This window comes from Cupressus sempervirens, chromosome 7 (genome assembly GCF_028749045.1).
Source record: "Cupressus sempervirens isolate cs-2001-9-10 chromosome 7, ASM2874904v1, whole genome shotgun sequence".
In the NCBI taxonomy this organism is placed as follows: domain Eukaryota; kingdom Viridiplantae; phylum Streptophyta; class Pinopsida; order Cupressales; family Cupressaceae; genus Cupressus; species Cupressus sempervirens.
Window position 1 is genome coordinate 596,228,473 of NC_143124.1, and position 21,490 is coordinate 596,249,962.

Below are 21,490 nucleotides of genomic sequence, written 5' to 3' on the forward strand. Positions count from 1 at the left end.
GACCATTGCATGCTTCGAAGAAAACCACTTGAGATTTTACAGATGGAAGAGTTGACCAGAACACTGGTTCTTTCATGTATTGAAACCAGCCAAGCTAGTCCATTACACTTATTCTCACCATTCCTTCAAAAGTAGAGTTTTGCTTCCACACTAGGCTTCACTGTTGCCATCAAAAACAATACTTTCATCAATTATGTCCTAGCCTTTGTAGTTGAGTACATAAACCCTCTATGACATCAATGACAATTTCACAAAATCTCCAACATTATCTTTCAAATGGAAGCCCTATATTTAGGGCTTCATCACGATGTATGGATAAATCTACGCAGTGAGGTAGACATCATTAGGATGGACTATTGCAAGCTCACTCTATGACAAATCATTGATCTCGAGTTGGTCACTATTCCAGAAGGGGTCAAGGATGACCGCATGATTCTAGACAAAGAATTCCACAATAGCCAACTAGAGAAACTTGTTCCCATTCCCATCAAATAACAGCAGAAAGAAGCAATTTTTATCTTTGATGGATTTCAAATCTATGCATGTTGTTGTATTGTTGGTTTATTATACAATAACAAATCTACAGTTGTATTAAACTAGGTATTTTAATGAGCATCTACTAGTTTATAATGCAATAACAAACTTTGACATTGTAAGAGTATTTTACTAGCCATTTACTAGTTTATGTTGCCTTAAATGTCTATTTATAGTCTGAAATTTTCAGTGAGAGAAAAATTGTGGAAAATATCCATTCAGGATATTACATGTTCGCATCCAAAGGCAAAAATGAAACTTGGCATACGGCTTGCTTTGTTTTCTTTGGACGATTTTCTTGCAAATATTTGTTACTAGACGTCATTGACTATAATTTTATCCAAACCAGAAATATAAACTTGGTCCTGAATGTATTAATAATTTTATATATTACATATTTTATATTTACGCATTAACATTAACAAATTAATTATTTATATTTAAATTTAACATTAATATTAATAATTAATTATTAAAATATTATATTTATATTATAATTAGTGTTGAAAATTGTTGTTTTCAGAGGATCATTGCAAATGTATTTGCATACAATTGTATTCGATATGTGTTTTCCAAATGGAGGTGACCTCATATTTCTAATGAAAAAAGGTTGAGAAGAGACATGTCCCTTCACGAGACATGTCGAAGGGACATGTCTATTTGTTAATTTGACAATTACTATAATATATATATATTTCTCTCATATAATAAACTTATAGCTCATGTAATTATATCTCATGTATAATTTTACATAGTCATAGGTTTATCCGACTGGTAGCTTATATATATATATATAAATTTCTCTTCATATAATAAACTTATACCTCATATGTAATTATATCTCATATATAATTATACATAGTCATAGGTTTATCCGACTGAAGCTACAAAACATCAACACTCCCTCTTAGCTAAAAAGGATAAATACACGTATTACCTCAAAGTAATATCAAGTAAGCAAGATAAAGGATATCTTTGATCAGAACATATCCATCATTTTGATACCAGATTTGATATCAAGAGTATTGGTCCCCCAGAATATCAAGATATGATATTCACCAAATACTCAATAAGATTTGATATTACATATGATATCTTGAGTATTGGCCTCCCAAAATGTTGAGATGCAAGACATTCACCAAATATTGTGAGTAATGGCCTTCCAGAACATCAAGACGAATGATATTCACCAAGTACTCTATGTAATGGCCTTCTAGAATATCAATATGCATAACATTCACCATGTACTCAAAAAATGTTGATAAGGCATGTGCACACACATTCTTATAATGCTTACCATATAAACAACCACCATGCAAAGTATAATCTATTATGATCTGCATAGACATTGTAAGATATCCATCATAATAGAAAATTAAGTTATTGTAAGATCGTCATCTTTCAATAACTTCTGCAAATACAAATTGACATCATTTGAAATTCGTCACTTCCTCATCATGTACACAGGGGGGTAGGCCTATTAAAATCATAGTCACGAGTATATTTATGAATCAAAACCCTCTTGACTGCTACAATTTATTGATCACTAGAGAATCCATCTCAACATGGTTTACTCCCTTTGAATCAATATGATCGAGATCATCGAAGGTTGACTGAATCATCTCCACTATTTGCTCCCTCTCTTTCAAGGTTTGCCTCTAGTGAAATGCCAGGCTCCCTCTAAATCTCAATCTCCCTCTTTTTCCTACAAGAACATTCTCGAAGGAAAAGATCAAGGCACATAACCCTTATAGTATAATAAAGAAGAGAGAAACTACAATGAATAGACAATTGTAATGCTCAAGGAAAACATATACTTATCAGCATCCTTGATTGTCCTCGTCATCGCTAGTGTAGTCATTATACATACATTGAATTTCTTTCACCCTTCTTATAAGATATCATATTGATCTCATAAAATATCAATCATTTCTTAAATAAATATTATTCATATAAATTATCTAATTTTAAGAAATTTACAATGTTTTACACATGTACGTTCATATAATATATATATATATATATATTTGTAAAATGTTCATTACCAAAAAGATTCATAATTATAAAAGTAGATGCATAACTTTATACCTTATCAATGCCTTTTACCTTATTATTTCCAACAAAAGGGTAGCAACATTCTTTACTCCCTGCATAACATGGTACACCCAATGGTCCAAGGCAACACTTTTAATTCTATATGTCCTATCATATCCTTTGTTTATTGCTCATTATAAAAGGACCTTTGTTCTAGTTAAGGTAGTCTTATATTATCCTTTGTGGACTGCACTTTTCTATACACGTACCTCCCTCATTGCTGGTATGACACGTGGCCAGACTTTTGATTGACTTCAGTCAGAGATCTCATAGCTGAATTTTACATTCGATGTGGAAGCTTAGACAAATCGTATGCAACTCCCGCAAAATGCAGGCAAAGAATTCATCCATTTGCAAGTCATTCATCTCTGCTGCATTGGAGGCACAGTGAAATATCCAGCGATCCACATCGCCCCAGCGCTAGTACATGACCTGATCCACCTGTGCTTCATTGACTCCAGATCTACACAATCTTCAATCTTGCAAATATTCATGACTATGATTTCTTCATATGATTAGAGATTCGAAAATGTTTTGATCTTAATTTTATCATTTATTCGATTTGCAATTCGAGCATCTCATTTTTCGAAAAGAGAATCATTAGATATTGAATCTCTTGATGTTAGTGCGCATAGAGACTATAGTAAATTCAATGAAGCACTGCAAGCTCTCCACTGCCATGTTACTAAAAAACGCTCTACATTTTTCTTTGTAAATATCAGTGCTAGAAAACCGCCACATTAGAGTTGCCAACATTGCTCTAGAAGCCATTATTAGTTATTTTGAAATTACCAATTGTCTTTTCTGATTAAAGGAAACTGAGAGATGATAACTTTCTCTTTAGGTCATTAGTGAGGTTTCTCATATGGCAGAGGCTAACAGAATGCTCTTCACATCGAAGAGATTAGGACAACCATACCGTCAAATAGGCAAAGGAAACATGTATAATTGTCACCTACCATGTCTTCATTTCTGATATTATACTTGTGCAGCCTTTGTTATCTATATCAGGCTGTTGACTGTTATCCAACATAATCTTCCTACCTCCTTGGTCTTTCCTTTTCCACTGCTTGTTATGAATTCTACATTTGCAGTTGACTCTAATACTTGTTTTCAAAGGATCGCTGCAAATGTATTTGCACTGCCATTGTATTTGGTATGTGTTTTCCAAATGGCAGTGACCTCTTATTTATAATGAAAAAAGGTTGAGAAGAGACATGTATCTATTCGTTAATTTGACAATTAATATAATAATAAATATAATCATAGTTATGTGTGTGTGTGTGTATCATTATATATTAATTTCTCTCATATAATAAACTTATATCTCATATGTAATTATATCTCAAGTGTAATTATATCTCATATATAATTATACATAGTCATAGGTTTATCTGACTGAAGCTACCAAACATCAAAAAAATCGATAAATTATATATATACACAAACCCATGAAGCTAAACCAAATCCTATATAGTACTGACAAGTGATGTGATTTGCTATGAACAATAAAGAGTTGCAACCATTCGTATTCATATCCCTTTTAGGCTTGTTAAAGCTATATCAACAGCATTCATCAATCAATCAATTAGTAATCATTCAATCAGTTTATTCCTTCAGATTCATGTGGAAGTAATCCACTATTTGTTGGAAATCCAGATCACATGAACATAGAGATCCCAATCAGGAACAGCAATCTAATCATTGCATAAGCATTAAGTTCTATTTCAGATCAGCTATCATTAATCACTACCAATATAAAAGATATTGTACCAAACAAGAAGACAGAATTCATCAAGGATTTTACAGGCCAACCAGCATCAAACATATCGCATTCACTCTAAGGAAGATACCAGAGGTAGAGACGTACATATACATTCAGATCAGTATAGTTCATATCGCATTCACTCTAAGGAAGATATCAGAGACAGCGATAAATAAATGCATTCAGTGGATATTGTTTTAAAATGGATCAATATATTATATCAATAATATCCATCAATTTATATTGTTCAATATTTAGTTCAATATAAGGTTCATAACATCCACAAGTACTGAATAGAATTTCTAATCATTAACAGATTGGATAAGACATACTATTTTCAGATTGACCTTCTTATCTAAAGCAATTGGGATATAAAGTTGATCATTGAAGGTCAAAGACAATCTCCATCATTTTACAATTCCATATTATTCTTCATTAGTGGTAGCAAGACATTTGCATCTATATATTGTTCTATATAGTTGATATTATGATCAAAGATAATCTGCATTTAATAAAAAGTATTCTAGCAGTCAATTAAGAATTTCAGAATTATTGTCGATATAATTCTTACATAACATCAAGATAAACCCACATTTTTCCCTTAGGAATATTGTCACTGTACAATACACTCATTTGTGGAAAACTAAAGAATTGAAAATAAGTCATAGATGGAAAGAACTCTCTTGCAATTCGAATTATAAGAGTATTATTCAAAACCCAAAGATATTGCATAAAGGGACATTACAATCATTATCAAGTTGTTGAAGATGGGAATGAAAATCAAGTCACCACTAGTTCCTGACAGAGCTCCCTGCATGCCATCTTGAGCTTTCAAATAACTTATAAACATGTGTTCTTCCTAATTTCATCTTCTCAATCACTATATAAAATAAAAAAACATTAAATTGACCACAATCTGAATATAACCTTCATTTGCATTACACAATCTGTAAAAAGGACATCATCAGAGCCTCTCAAGTCTTTTTTTTGGGCCAAAAAGAGATATTGACAATCTCACACTCAAGGCCATATAACTTTCACTCTCCAAATACATTCTTGTTAACAAAATTGTTCTTTTACAAAAGGGTTTCAAATCTTCTTAAGCGTATTCACTCTCAATAGAAAATATCAACCTTTTAAGAATGCTTCCTATCTGATTTTCCCCAAATAACATAAAGATCATGCACATTCCCAAATAACTAATTCTTCAAAAAGAACACAAAGATCTTTTTAGGATACTTAGTCATAAAGATAATAAACTATCTTATACCCCCATGTAACAGCCTCTAACTTGTTATGCAAAAATAAGCACACCTCAGTTCATTAATCAACTCTTTCCATACCATTCTTCCCTAGGTTTCACCCCTAGAGATTGTTTCTTCCTCTGCAATTCCAATGACCAAATAAGTGTGTATGCACAACAACTATTGGCATTCCATTTAATGTCCATTTCCAAGTAGTCAAAGAAGACCGGTTTAGCCTATTTAATTCCTATAGCCTAATTTTGGGCTAAATCAGGGAATAAATATTAGCTAATTAAAGTTGTCAAATAAAGCAAATTTTACAGAGGATTTGAGAGCTCTTTACTCATGCTTGTTTATTTTTCTCTATTGAGGAGTTTGAACATTTTGCTTCAGCATATCCTAGTATAAAAACCCAAAGGCAATCAGCTTTATATCCTAGCTGGTTGCAGGTGCAATCACACACCTTTCACAAAGGGAGTCAGCATTTGAAGACTTATAACTTGTGAAGTCTTGTATGCACATGTGTCAGGCGTCACAGCCTAAGAGCTGGCATGGAAATTTATGGCAGGTTTCAGTGATTTAATTCATTCATTTTAGACAAATTGCTATCCCAATATTAAGGTGACTCGTTAAATAAGAGAAATGTGGGATTTTATGCTTGCTTGGCATGAGTTTCAGATCTTGTTAGGTATTTGAAATCAAATAAAATGTTCGAAGGTATTTGTCCAAGGAGTTCTCCCTTCAATCCAAGATAACAATCGCAGGACATAAATTTTCAGCAAGCAGGTGTGGATTGATTGAGGACAAGAAATCTTCGGTGATGGAGGACTGTAATGTCCCTTTCTTCTCAGTAATTTCATGTGGAGTTGGTTAGCCTATTTTCTCATTCCAATTGGCCTATTAAGTATTAATTATTAAAAGGGATGCACTTCCATACGGGACTTTATTCATGGAGAAATGGAGGGAATGAAATATTATTTAAACAGGCTTTATAAGGTTAAAGACACTTTAAGTTATACATTAACATTATAAAAATAAAGTAACTTTATAACATGACAATAAAAATAAAAGTGGCTTTTATCCCATGTTACTTACTCGATGTGTTTCAACCATAGTAATGAGAATAGCCATGAAATCGCCTGAATCGCCAGTTTGGTGATTCAATTCATGGTTCCTAATTTTTTTGAAACTGGTGAATCAGTTCAGCAATTTCATGGCATGAATCACCGATTCATGTGATCCATGCAAAAAATTGCATGAATCAACTCTTTGTTTTAACCCTAAAGGGCCTTCTAATTGTTTAACATGAGTAGAAGAAATGAAAAGAGAGAGAAGAAGAGAAAAGAAAAACTACAGGTTTGCAACCAGCAATAAGAGCACCAAAAAAGGATACGTTTACAGATACTAATAGACATACATTTACAGATACTGATAGACATACATTTCATGGATCTTTATTCTTCATCTAAAATACATTTATGATTTGATGTCTTATGAATCTTCATCTTACATACATTCTATGATTTGACTCACTATGATCCTATGATTTCTATTTCATCTTACACAAATTCATTAGTTGTGTTCATTGACTGGATTCAGACTGAAGCTGTAACCTTTGATCTTAACTTGCTGTTGTATTCACCAAATTTCTGACATCTGTTTTGGTATAAGATTTATCCTTTGTAGTCAAGTCTGAAACAGATTGACTATCACCAAGAATAAATTTTGGTCACAATCTGGGTGTATCTATGAGTACATTTCCTTATGATTAATTCTGTAACAGGAAGCACTCTGTTTATAAGTAGAGCAAGGTTTAGATGCAGTGTTTAGTTTTGTCTATAGCTTGTATGTAATCTATATGACAAAATGTCTTCGCGAAGTCTGACGCTTTTTCAGAATGGTATGTCTGTTTTGTACAAGTGCTCACATATGAAGTCATTTGAGAGGGATATGTCTGCCAGTGTTTCTTAAACTGCTGATGCATAAAACTTTGGTTTTTTGGTGAAGTGTAGCTTGGATTTCTAAGTTTAAATAGCAGATTACTAACCTTGTAAGTGTTTGACAAAATTCCTATGCAAAGAATTTGTGTCATGTAATGTCTTTTCGAAAATTTTAGATCAGACCCTGCACACCACCTGTTTCACAGAATGCCTGAGTCAAAACTGAATATTTAAGGACAGAGTAGGAAGGGAATCTTACATATAAGAGAAACATCCTACAGCATCTTACTCCTTTTAGGAGGATTGGTGGTCTTCTGTATAGCCCTGCCCGATATTAGAGACTGAATCGTCATTATTAATGTTGTTGGTAAGCATGTTCATTGTTCAAGTTTTAAGAGAAACAATAATAAGAAAACTAACGTGATAGGGCTACATAAGGTGACACAACTGATGAGGAGCAAAAGTATATGAAATTGAAAACCATGGCAAAGAAGAATCAAAAAACATTGGATAGATGCAGTCCTCTGACCTCGCTCTTTGATGTTTATGGATCTTCAGTCCTTTCTTGTGATGACATTTTATATGTCTAGCAGTTCATTTCTTTAATGCTTTCAATATTATATTTAATTACTTATATGACAACTGTAAATCATGCATGTCTGGAAATAAAGAGAGCCCTCAATCCTCGAACTTTATAATGATACAAACTAGCACTCCTATGAAAAGCTGTGCATATAACAGACCATAGTAATGCCATACATAATAAGGTTTGTAAATTTTAATATAAAGTTTGATACTCGGTGAGAAAAAAGAACTGGAATATTTATTAAATCATAGGATAAGCAAGCAAAATCAAATTGCTTCTATTTTGGCAGACTCCTACTGCCATTCCATTTAACATTACTTACGGCATGACCATTGCACCAAGAAGAGAGATTGCTATTCCAGTTGCTCCGTGACTACTTAATCTTGGTATAAACAGCCCTTGAACAACTTCATGAATTGATATTTTTGTATATTTTATCTCTACAAAGAAACAGCTGGCTATGGTGAGGACCAGAAAGGATATAAATAGCTCCAACTTCCGCACCTGCACCAATAATAAAGTAATAATCTCAGAATTCTTCTCCCAATGCAGAATAGAAATATTTCCAGATAATTCTCTTGACCATGATTGTTTGGTGCACAGGGAAACAATTGTGAGAGAGAATCCCTGGATCACTTTCAATCATATTATCATCAAGACACTTGATAAGTTGTGACTATCAATTTTTTCCTACAAATTAAAGCATTAAGCCTAAAATTACAAGGCACTCACCCCATAATGCTGCAAGGCAAGAAAAATCAGAGTACTAAATCCTGCCAAGATAACTCCTACCCACAGTGGAAGATGGAACAACATATTTAAGGCATACGCTGTCCCAATAACTGAAATATTCAAATTTTACAAACAGAAACATGCACAGTAAGTCTTTTGGCAACATAAAAAAACCTTTGAAAGGAAGAAAAAAGGCATATTGATTACAAACTTTAATACATAGAAATAAACATGTAATAAAAAAATGTAATTACACTTTAACATAATACCCACCCAAATGTCTATAACATGTGGAAGTGTACTCAAGAAAACAGTATAGAAAAAATAATCCTAAAATGTAAAATAATCCATTTTAATTCCAGTAAAAAGTTATAACCTTCTGGAATATCACTAGCAACAACAGCCAGTTCAGCTAGTACCCAGAGTATATAGTTAATTTCTGTAGGATATTCTGCTCGACAATGTTCAGCTAAATGTTTACCTGCACGTTTCCAATTTACAGAAAATTCCAATCAGAATTACATTGCAAATTCATCTATAACTGAATCAATTAAAATGATGGAATAATAATGGCATTAATCATCACTAACCCTCCAAAAGAATAAAATGAACAAAAACGTTGTAAAACTAAGTAAATATGGTAAAAGTGGCACTCACCAGTCACAACTCCTAAATTTGAAGCTAGTGATTGAATCAGGGCCCCAGATATAGTAGCCAGCAAAAGTACCCAAAGAAGCTGCAAGATCAGGCTTTAAAAATCATCATCTATGTTTTAAAATCAACAACAGACAGTGGCATCTCTTGTCTATTCAAGTATTGTATTCAGAATTAATATAATTTAAACATACAGAAGCTATAATGGAGCTATAAATTTTACTTAAGAGCCATAATACGAATCCCAGTTTATTCTTTCAAAAAGGAGTTTATGACAGATCCGTAGATACCCTAGATTAATTGGTGCAAATGGATGATAACTTGACAATCCAAAATTGACAAAGACCCAATTAAGATGGTTTTCAACTTTTCACAAAAAAAGAAAAATTTGAAGATGATTGTACCATCTTAAAATGGAAGCACTTTTAAGACTTTTTAGCCCTCCATAGTGTGGTTTTGTTCTCTCTCTCTCTTCTTCCAATCTTGCTAAAATTTCTAAGTCATCTCTCATTTTCTGGTATGGTCCTTTAGGTGCTATTTTATCACCTTTTTTGTCATATCTTCCAACAATTTCAGTATATCCTGAATCTTTCTGCACTTTCCCCTAGACCTTGGGGTCCCCTTTCTTGGGAATACCCTAAGGTATAGGTCAACCTATACCCAGAGGAATTTAGGTCCTAGGGAAGTATCTCAAGTATTTAATTGTTTGATTTTGTCTCCTAGGTCGGACTTCTTTGTTTTTGATCTAGAAAAGCATTTCATTTTCATCCATCAAGCTATCCGTCCATTGTCAAGATCAAGCACACACACCTACATTAGACTTCAAGCAGCATTTTCAAGCATCTACATCAAGCATTCTTCAAGACCTACATTTCCTTCTTGCATCAAGCTTCTATCTTCAAGGTGGTAGTGGAGTTTGGCTTCCAAGGAGGAGATCTTTCATTCATCCATTCAAGTTTTTCCATTCTTCATCAAGGCATGACACAATAATTTCCATTCATGAGGTTTTTACTTCCATAGTGTTTCTTTGAGTCAAGGCTATTACATTTGCATACTTGATCACATACCAAATTCAATTGCAGCTATGAAGGTTACGTATTTCTCATTGTCAAATTCAGTTCTACTATGTGTTAGCATTTCCTTTATCATTATTATCATTTTAATTTCAAGGTTGATCCCTAAATCTAGGGTTCGACCAAGGGAATCTCTCATCAAACAAAACAAAAACAAATTTTCTAACTACCTTTATATATAATGTCCAAGTCTTTTTTAGTTTAGTATTTTTGTTTTTAGCCGCCTGACTCTATAGCCCAATGGAGTAGATAAAGGCACTTAGAGGTCTAGATTCTACATCCCTCTTTCTTTCTAAGAACAAATGAGGTACGTCCCCCAATTAGAGCCAGCTGTTGTTCGCAATTTTGACATCACAAAATTGAGGCAACCATACGTAATTTTTTCATGGATTCGTAAGTGCATCCTCTTTGTTTCAATGCATTAATGAGACATCATGAAAACAATTTATTATCCCGAAATTGTTCTTAGTGTAGTCTTATTTATGTATTCTTTTGAAAGTTTTCCATCGAGATTATCCCCAATTGTTTGTAGGTAAGAGTTGTCCTTCTTGCATTACAAACACTCGATTTTGGCAAACTTTCACGTCTTTTCTTTGTTTTTCTGTGTTGAAAATAGTTTTTTGTTTTTGTTTTTGCCTGAGATGAATAGTCTTTGGAATTCCCCTTGATTTGAGCTAACTTAGGTCGAAATCAGATTTGTCTAGCTCAAGTTATAAGGGAAAAAGTGGGGTTTTTTAGGACAATTGCATATCTTTATTAAAGAACCTCATAAAAGTGGGTCTTTTATTGGCAATTGCACGATACAAAATTATATTTGATATTTAAAGTCGATTTTGTGGTCCATTTTAAAATTTCAGCTCATTCTGAGTTGATTTGACCATAGCTTTTTATGTTTTATGAAAATAGTCTTTTTCAAGACTATTTTTCATGTTACTTTATTAAAAACTATAGTTAAATATTAAATATAATTACATTAGATAACTTAAGTGCATAAGTGGGATTTTTAATTCATATTGCATATATCGACATGCAAAATACTTCATAAAAGTCCACTTTCAATAAATTCTAAGTCCCAGCATCATTAAAAGTGTGCTTTTTAAATGCAATTGCATATGTGATTGTGTTAAAAGTCGATTTTTAACTATTACAAGCATGTGTTTTTAATCACCATTTAAAGTGGGTTTTTGAAACTCATTTACATGTGAATATTAAATTGAAATGAGTTCTTTATTCATTTTAATTCAAAGTGGTGATTTTGGACCCAAATACATATATGTTTTTAATTAAAAAATATGTTTTCCTTTAAAGCTTAAGGCAAAAGTGGCAATTTTAAAGCTAATTGCATATGTTATGAACACATAATCCCTTTCCAAAAAATATGTTTCCCATTAGCAAATAAAATGGTCAATTATAAGTGGCGATTTTTTGCTCAAAAGCATGTCATTTCAAATATGTCAATGCATCTCAAAAACCCGTTATGCTTTTGGTCATAGAGGAAAAAGTCAAGGGTGGTGATTTTCTACCCTATTACATATGTTTTTAAAAATATATGCATATACCTTCTTAAAATGCATTCTCCATTGAGTTTCTCTTCCATTTCTTATGGTAGCGATTTTTTGTGGTTTTACATCTTTTTAAATACATGTCTTTGCCTCTAAAAAAATATGTTTTCCCTTACCAAGTCATGGGTGGCATTTTTTGGTGCTTTGGCATGTGTCAAAATAACATGTTTTTGACATTTCATAAAGCATTTTTCCTCTCAAGACTCTAAACGGTGATTTATGAAAAGATTGCATATGTTTTTAAACACATGTTAAGGCTCCCAAAATGTGTGTTTTGGCTTGAAAATGCCTTAATCTCTTTGAGCGGTGATTTTTAGAGTAAGTGCATACATCTTGTAACATGAAAATGCCTCTCCAAAAGGCATTTTAAATCTTCGTTTTTCCTATTAAGAGCTGGGTGGCGATTTTTGGAGGATTTGCATATGTTATAACATATGCGTTTTGTATGAAACAGCCTATCTAGGGCATATTCTCCATCATTAATAGCTCATAGCTATGTGTTTTGGCATTGAATCTCTGCAAGGAAAATTCTAAGGTAAGGGTTTTTGAATTTAAGCTTGTTTTTCATCATTTTGCAACCTATTTTCTTGCCCTAGACATCTTTTTTATGTGTCTTTGCATTTGGAGATGCTAAGTCAAAATTAGTTCCACATTTTGGGGATTGCATTTCTCTAACCATATCCACATGTCCAAATTCAAACCATTTTATGAGGAATTCGAAATCTATTAAGTCTTGGCTTTTGACAAATCTAAAATCTGAAAATCTCTTGGATTCTTTTCAGATTTGCTCAAGATTTGGACAAGGTTTTGTCTTTCTCATTTTTGGTGGAGTTGAGGTAATTTTCCTTGCTTATTTTCTCTAAGGCATTTGTATATATTTGTTTAAATGTTCTTGCAAGTCATTGACATTTCCCTTTTTAGATTTGTATGATCTTCATTCTTGAAGTTATTTATTCTATCTTCCATCTTCTTCTCCAAGTTGTATTTTACTTGCATACGCAGTCGGGTGTAAAATCCCATTGCAAAAAGAAAGATAAGTTTGTCTTTCCCTTACATGCAAATGCAAGATAAAACCCCACCATTACGCATTTCATGTACCTCCATATGGCTGCCCTATGGTATTTCCCAAATGCTTGCAGGATAGAATCTCATATTTTGCACTTATTTATACATGAGGTGCTTGATGTGTTATTCATTTTTCTCCTTCCTCACTTAGATCCAAGCTTTCTGGTCACATATGTAATTCATCCTAACAGACTCATTTTAGGCTATTTTACTCACGATTTGGCCATTATGAGCTTGACCCATTTGTTCATTATCTATCCTCATTCATTCCATCCATTTTCCCCACTTATACCTTGTTCAAAATCCATCAAAACCTTGCTATGGATCCTTCACATGAAGATGTTCTCATTTTATGGGGTTTTCATGTAACAGTTGTGCAAGCGTACCATTTTGCAATGTCAAGAGAATCTACTCCAGTAAAGGGCAAAGACAAAAAGAAGATGAATACCTGTATGATCACTACCATAACTCCATCCCTTCATCACAAGTAACCTCATACTGTGATGAAGTACGGGATACTGATATTTCTCATATGAACATTGAAGACTTTCTTGAAGGAGTTGAGGCTGCAGCTACCGAAGATATGGTGTGGATCAAACAGAATCATATTCATCATCTATCCGCTTCCTCCTTGGCAGCTCATGAACCAGAATTCATCCTTGCATGTGCAAGACATTTTGATGCGGCTTCAAGAACCATCAAAGATCAAGATGGCAATACTATCATTAGTCTTGATCCTAAGACTATTGATCGTATATTTCATGTCCCTCACACTCTGATTGTTACGAATATCATGAGGAAGAAGGCTATGGAGCGATGGAATGAGGAAACTCCATCTTGTACCAAGATTGTGAATGACAACTGGTTGACTACTAAGAGACCAAATCTTGTTAGATGGCTGGTTAAAGGAGTACGCAAATGTGATTTCAAAGAGAAAATCAATGACCTCGTCACACTTCTCAGTCGATTGGCAGGGCTCAAGGATTCAAACACCTTCGAATCCTAGATGTATAAGTACATCTCACTCATAATACAGTCAAAAAAGAATGTGTTTTGGGCTGAATTGGTGAGTGACTCAATACGCGAACAATCGGTGAACGTTCTATCAACTAGTGCGTTCAACATAAACTCCTACATGGTGTACATTGCTGCTTCTCTAGGCACCTTTTCTGGTATATCAACTAGACACGACAGGTCTATAGTTCATGTGTGGGAATATTATGAGCAATTGTCTTTGAAGCAAAGTTGGATACATTTCGGAAGAGTTCAAGATGCCTTCTTTGCGCATTTTATGTGCTTGTTTGATAAAGAGATTCCTAATAAGCATCTTGTGAGGCATGGAATAAGGTTAATGAGTATGGTTGCAAGTTTTTACAATTCCCCAACTTTACATATTTGCAAGTTGGGTGTTTCAACAGAGAGCCAAACACACTACCCAGGTATCCCACCGATATAATTGCTTTAATTAAATTTACACTGTCATCAATATCGCACACTCTTGACAACACTGAAATTTGAAATACCTGAGCATGCTGGGAGTCTCTGGCTGGAAGGGAAAGGCGAAAGGAACACTTCCTAGGGATACAACTAATTCCAGCAAACAGTTTAAAACAACTTATAGATGGTTGTGAGACACTTCCGGTGAGCAGTGCCTGCATAGTAAAAGCCTATCGGCTAAAAAAATTTCAATTCAGAGGCAATACATCAATGGCATCAGCTGCTATCTTGTAATTATTAGTATTAGTCTTGTTCAAATCATGACGAAACACTACAATGAATCCGAATATGATTATCAAAAAATAGATTTGTCAAATTGGAAATAATATGGGTGAAATTACTGTTGATATGAGGGACTGTCTATTGGTAATTGATAACCTTCTGATTTTGACAAAAAAACCTATAGAGAAGGCCTCGGATAAAAATTAGTACTGTAGATGACAGGAAGTAATGAAAAACAATGCAAGCAAATAATCTGCTGTTCCACTGCTATGTTGCTGATGAAAGGAGAAATTGATACTAATCAATCATGTTTCCAGCAATTCATCTTTTGTTTTCTGCCTTCAGTGGACTAAGTAAAGGAGTCTGTTTTTCTCTGATTTACTATTTAGAGCTGACTCCAATCTTTTGACTAAATGCTATAATTTATATCTGATTTGACTTTTTAAAGGGGTGTGAAAAGTTGGGAAAAAGAATGCATCCCCAAAGCTTAATCAGTCATTCTTAGCAAGTTGCTTGTTTTTTGCAGAAATCAGAAAGAAGACCTTCTGCTAGGCGCATCTTTAAAAAGAAAGAGAAATCCTTTTATTTATCCCAGTCACTCTTTGCAGAGATGTGTGTCCATGGTACAAACGACATTTTAGTTTGCAAACTTTGAAAAAAATTTCTTACCTGGACATGCACCTATGCCCTATGAATTTAGGGTGAAAATCTCATTGCTATTTTATTATACACGTTGAGCACTCATCTTCACAAATTTGCACTTTTTGTTTAGAAACTAATTCCTTTATGTAGGCATGCTCTCATGATTTTATCAAATGAGTCTTCCCACCCATATCTCGGTATGGCCACATTTTTGCCAAACATTATTCGTTTTATGCATTATAAACATGCAATTATATAGTGCTTGCTTTTGAAAATTTTGCATCCTCTGTAATTTATATCCAAAAGACCAATCTGCAAATTATATCTAAAAGTATTAATCATTTTTTTTGGAAAGCAATTCTCAGTATGATAGCAATTCCTGTCTAAAACTTCTTACTCCTAATCAGTGTTCAGTGCTGATCACTGTTGGGTGATACTTGAATTTTGAAACCATATGTGCTGCTGTTTACGGATATTCCAAGATATTGTGAAATAATTTCGACTTTAAGCAGAAACCAACACACTCAAATATATCACTGCATTCTTCTTTTAATGAAACTTTTGTCTATCAATCAAGAGGCACAATGATCAACACTCCATGCCTTGCATCTTTTGACTTCAACCAAACTTGGAACCAGCGTTAGTTATTATTTTGTTACCAACTTACCATTAATTGATCTTCATTCTTCACCTTTCTAAATGCATCTGAAAGTTCATTTCATTTCCTTGCATTAAGATGACAGAAGGACCAAAAATACATGGACCAATGTACAAAGTTTGAAATATGACTCTTAGCATTGATGGAAACACTGGATTTTTGCTCGAAATTGATCTTCATACAAATAATGGTATGATTACATCAAATTGGCAATTTCACATAGTAAATACATGCATTAAATTATTGTCAAATAGGTCCAGTTCATTAATAAAAGCTTTCCTTTCCCTCCACCTATTCATTTTTATGCACTTCCACTTCCATTCATGGTATTGTACAAAAATAATTCGAATAACATTATGAACTACATGTTGCCATCCCATCAATTCCCAATACAATATACTTGATTTCTTTAAATCAAAATGCTCTTCATCCAGAACACTAACCTCGTATTTATAAACAGCACCTGCTTGAAGATCACTTTCAACTGCAAGAAAGTGAGAAAAAAATACTTTACTGTCTTAAAAAGAAAATTAAAGGTAAAGCTATTCCATTCAGATCAAATGTGTGTGGAATATTTACTCACAATTCCCAGGGTCCACATAAGCAATTGCAACCAAGAAACCAGGACCAAAATAAGCTAGCAACTTCCTCAAGCCTTGTTTCTGAATTCAAGGAGTAAAAATAAGCATATGTCAATTTGCAAACAAAGGAACAGAAACAAAATCTTAGCAATTTAAATACAAAAGAAAAAGAAACAAATGTAGGCAAACAGAAAAGCCTTTTTTCTTATCTTGAAATACACTTAACAAACCCATAGACACAGCATACTTTCTAGCTAAGTCAAAAACCAACTTGTGTAGTCGACACTAGAACATTCGTAGATTGATAAACTGAAGTCACTGGTTTATTTTTTGTCCCAACACCTTGTTAACTTTGGTTTAGGTCATCTGTACACTGCAGGAAGATACTAATGATGAAGAATACAAAAATTAAAATAATTTTGTTGATTACCACGACCATTGTTTTGGCAATACTAATTCTTAAACAAATACCGTTCATGAATTACTCTTGGAATATCAGTAAATTGATCGATTAAACAAGATATTGGGCCTTGCAATTCGTACTTGGCATAACTTTTCCTAAATTTTCCTAGTTGACATAATTACTCCCCAGCCTACATTTTTTATTTTCTCCAAATGTACAGTTTTTATGATTTGAATAGGACTACAAATATGTATCTAGATATATTTTCCAGAAAAACTAAACTCCTCCCCCTTCACTGTTCATGTACTCTTCCCTACTAAAACTGAACCAGTTTCTCCTCGTCACAGTTATATTTGTCCTTCATCCACTCCTAGGCTGAGTGGGACATTGGCCTGCCCCCTCAAGAACACCATAGCCTTCTATTAAGAATTCTTATTTCAATTCAGAGCTGCAGTTTCAAACCAACATGATAAGGTCAGCAAGGAATGAACTTCAATTATTGACAATTGCTACCCTCACAGGACAGACAGGTTTTTCCTTCAATTCCAAGGATAATGGATTGGTATCTACAAATAGACATGCAATCTAAACTTAGACTGCCTCCAAAGGAAATGGTTAAAAAAATGTGACTTAAAAAGGGCTCTGAACTATTGATCCATAGGAGCCATTGCTGTGCCAAGGACCTTGTGAACTTTGGTAAACTTGGATTTTCTATGAAGGAAATGGAGAACAGATTGTGACTTTCAGAATAAGAACTCTGAATTATAGATTTGACTGAATACTGTCAGGTTGTATGTAAATTTTTAATTATTCCCACGGGCTATTTCATGGCTGACTTCTCCAAACACAAGAAGGATCAAACTTCGTAAAAAGTGACTAGATTTAAGAAACAATTTGGCTGTTTTCATGAAACACTGATTCCCAACTTCTAAATTTCTAATCAAACAAAGGATCTTCCAAGCATTGTTTCTATCTTGTGCTAAGACACCCCATTTACCAAATATGTAAAAACATCAGAAGCCCTGCAATTCTTGACTACACCCACATCTATATCAATATAAATCTTGAGAAAGCCTTCCCTGGCAGAGATATTCTACTAAAGGGAGAGAATGAATGGGAATGAACCACTGATTCTGTGGATATTTCATTTGCATGAAGATTCTATCCTGATGGATTCTTTTCCCAAGAATCCATAGAATACTTTCCTGACATCAACAACATTAGAAAACAGCTTAGAAAGAAGAAAACCTCTACACCAAGGCAGACATGCAACAATAGGCCCCCAAGGACCTCCATAGAATCAATTAAACCAAAGAGCAATTATATATACAAGAAATTTCAAATGTATATGAGGAAAAAAAGCAGTGTTGGGTGGATATTTTGCAGCCGACAGTCTTAAGGAACAATTGCAAAACAGTGGTTCCACCCACGGCATTGTAGACACACTCTCTCCTAATTGAGGAAGGTTCCCCCTTCTTATTGATACTTGAATCAACAAAACACTTAAATACTTCTATTTACACTAAGATAAAAAAAGGTGTTACATTAATCATATTCTCTTATTTCAGAATAGTTACCTTCACAACGCAATCCTTAGTTGATGGTGTAATTTAATTACAAAGTATCCATTGGGGCAATACTACCAATGAACAAAAGGTTAGACGTAAGAATAACCTTCAGCATACCAACAAATTTTAGTAACCTAGAAGTTCACTTAAGTTCAAAGTCTTTCCATCTCTCCTTACAAGATTTTGAGAACAGGAATGAAACACACATGCATCTCAATGTCTCCAGCATGCATTTCACCTTGCATGTACAAAATGATAAAACAGAGCAGCACAAAGTCTGCAAGCTATTTCCTTTTTTGAGTGTTCTATGCTAATCTCAGACTTGATAAGCAGATCAAAGTCTGCAAGACAAAATATGAAAACAAACTATAACTTTGAATGCAATAAGCAGCTCAAAGTCTGCAAGATTGAGTTCAAATCCCTCACAAATGAAAGCATAGAACTCACAATCAATTCTAAAAAATGTCGTCGCAAACTTGAACTGGCACAAAGTCTCAAAACAACCTGCCTCTTTTATTGAAAGCAATCTAACTTACATCTAAGCTCAAAGTCTTAGAGTGCATATACAAACTCACAAAATTTTTACTACATTGTCAAAAGATAAGAATTACAATGAGCACCCTCTCTTATTTATAGGTGAGAAAAGAAAAAGGTGGGAGAAGTTCAACTAACTCTGACTTTCCCACAACTATTACTTATTCCAAATTGCAGGCCTGATGTAACTTGACTTGAAATATGTTTATATGTAATATAAGGTACAACTTTGCAAGTGGTATGTCACTTGCAATAACATTTTTTCATTTTACATGTAATTTGTAAAAAAGAAATTACTATTGCATACTTGAAAACTATTCTTAAGTGTCTAACAAGACACGACTCTTTAAATCACCCTTGGTTAATCTTTGTGTTCCTACAAAATGTTGGTTGGTTCTGTTGGTTCCCAAAACCACAAATTAGAATCCTACAAGTCTTGCCAACTCGATGCACGGATATCCAACCAGTTATGGCCAACTTGACGGGATTGATCAATGCGATCCAAATCCCCTGCACTTCTAGCTCTGCAAAACCAAGGTGGGTGTACCTAATCCTAAACAAAACACTTAAGCCCAGGATGCTTATAGCATATCGATTAGAATGCGAATGCGATGAAAATTTTCCTAATGGCAAGAATTACAGAAAACTTTAAATTTGCAAATGACGAATTAATAATAATAAATGAATATATGAATGTTTTCAAAATAAGAATAAATATAGATTAATGCAACAAATGAATATATTAACTCTTCAAAGGCAAGATATGAAATAATTGCTAGCATATAGATTACGAATTATGGAAAATATAAAGACCAGTGCCAAAGGGCAATAGAATCAGTATTATAAGTTTAAAACATACAACTTTATAAAATTCTACGCACATTAATTATAAACAATTCAGTAATCAAGATGCGACAGATCAACTATATGGACACAATTTTAAACTAGTCTAGAATGTATTTTAAATCCTGTGATTCACAGACAAACTAGACATAGATTCGGAAACAATTAAATTTTTCTCAATATCTATGATGTTTGATTTTAAAATGCTATAATTGATCCTATCCACCTATCTATCATATCAATGATTTTTAAAATAATTATAAAGGACAAAACTATATAATATTTTAACTCTAAAGCTTCATGCAAATAAAAAATAAATATCTCTTCCTGATCATGCCGGAAATAAAATTGCACTGAAGACACTCCTTATGGATGATCCATCCAATGCATTTTGACTCCAGAATCGCATATAAATTTATTCAATAATCCAACACCCATGAGCTTAGTTCAAAAATTCATTATCTCCACCAATGAGAAAATAATATATCAAGTGTGCAATGATAACTTGTGTAAAATTTTAGGAATTGTGTATACGAAATTGTTCATTTTCTGATTTACATCTCCTATTTATGGACGGGTGAAAAGGTGTGACAACCCTTTCAAAACAACAATCCCTTTCCTAACAAATAACTAAACAACTACATAAAATTCTTAATACACTTGAGGCTTAATCGGACCAATATTTTCATAATTGTGTGAACTTTATTCGGAAGCGGTGGCACATTTGGTTTAAATAGTTTACTCACTAAAATCCTCAATTCCAATTTTATGCTCATCTTTCCTCCTCCCTATAGGACAGGCATATGTACATCTCCCGGTAATAGAGCTTTGTCATTTGATTGGAATAATTTTCCAATAAAAGGAGACGAGTATTTTGGAAGTAAGCACCTTCAGACATGTGCTCTCCATATCATCGAATCATTGCAAATCATATCAATACTAGCTCTCAAAGCTGCAATCAAGTATATAGTAACATTAGATATGGGTCATCAAACAATAATTTGTAATAGACGACGTTCTAGCGGCTCTGTGAAATATGGGCACCAAAATCTCCATAGTTGTGCATATTCACGGTAAGGATACTGAAGACGTATTGAATTCCAACATCGTTGTGTAATTGTCGTGCTATAAAGTCAAACCTTCCGCAGTAGCTTCCACATATTTGTTTGTCGGACATCATCCACGAGCATATGTGCTCTATATTATATTATGATAGTACTGGTTCCACATTGTCGTGTTAAACTCCTATTGATATATATATGTGTGTGTGTGTGGGGGGGGGGGGACATATAT

General features: G+C 33.6%; 1 protein-coding gene across 2 annotated transcripts in view; it reads right to left on the reverse strand.

Moving 5' to 3' along the window:
* Window positions 1-21,490, reverse strand: part of LOC149548150 (metal transporter Nramp6-like) — a 178,329-nt gene that overhangs the window by 131,529 nt on the left and 25,310 nt on the right. For both annotated transcript variants that reach the window (XM_089792176.1, XM_089792177.1), the window contains exons 2-7: window positions 16,852-16,930; window positions 16,712-16,752; window positions 9,553-9,631; window positions 9,272-9,376; window positions 8,896-9,005; window positions 8,486-8,667 (exon numbers count right to left, since the gene is read on the reverse strand). In XM_089792176.1, coding sequence (XP_089648302.1) covers window positions 8,486-8,667; window positions 8,896-9,005; window positions 9,272-9,376; window positions 9,553-9,631; window positions 16,712-16,752; window positions 16,852-16,930 — 596 coding nt within the window. The remainder of the gene's footprint in view (window positions 1-8,485; window positions 8,668-8,895; window positions 9,006-9,271; window positions 9,377-9,552; window positions 9,632-16,711; window positions 16,753-16,851; window positions 16,931-21,490) is intronic.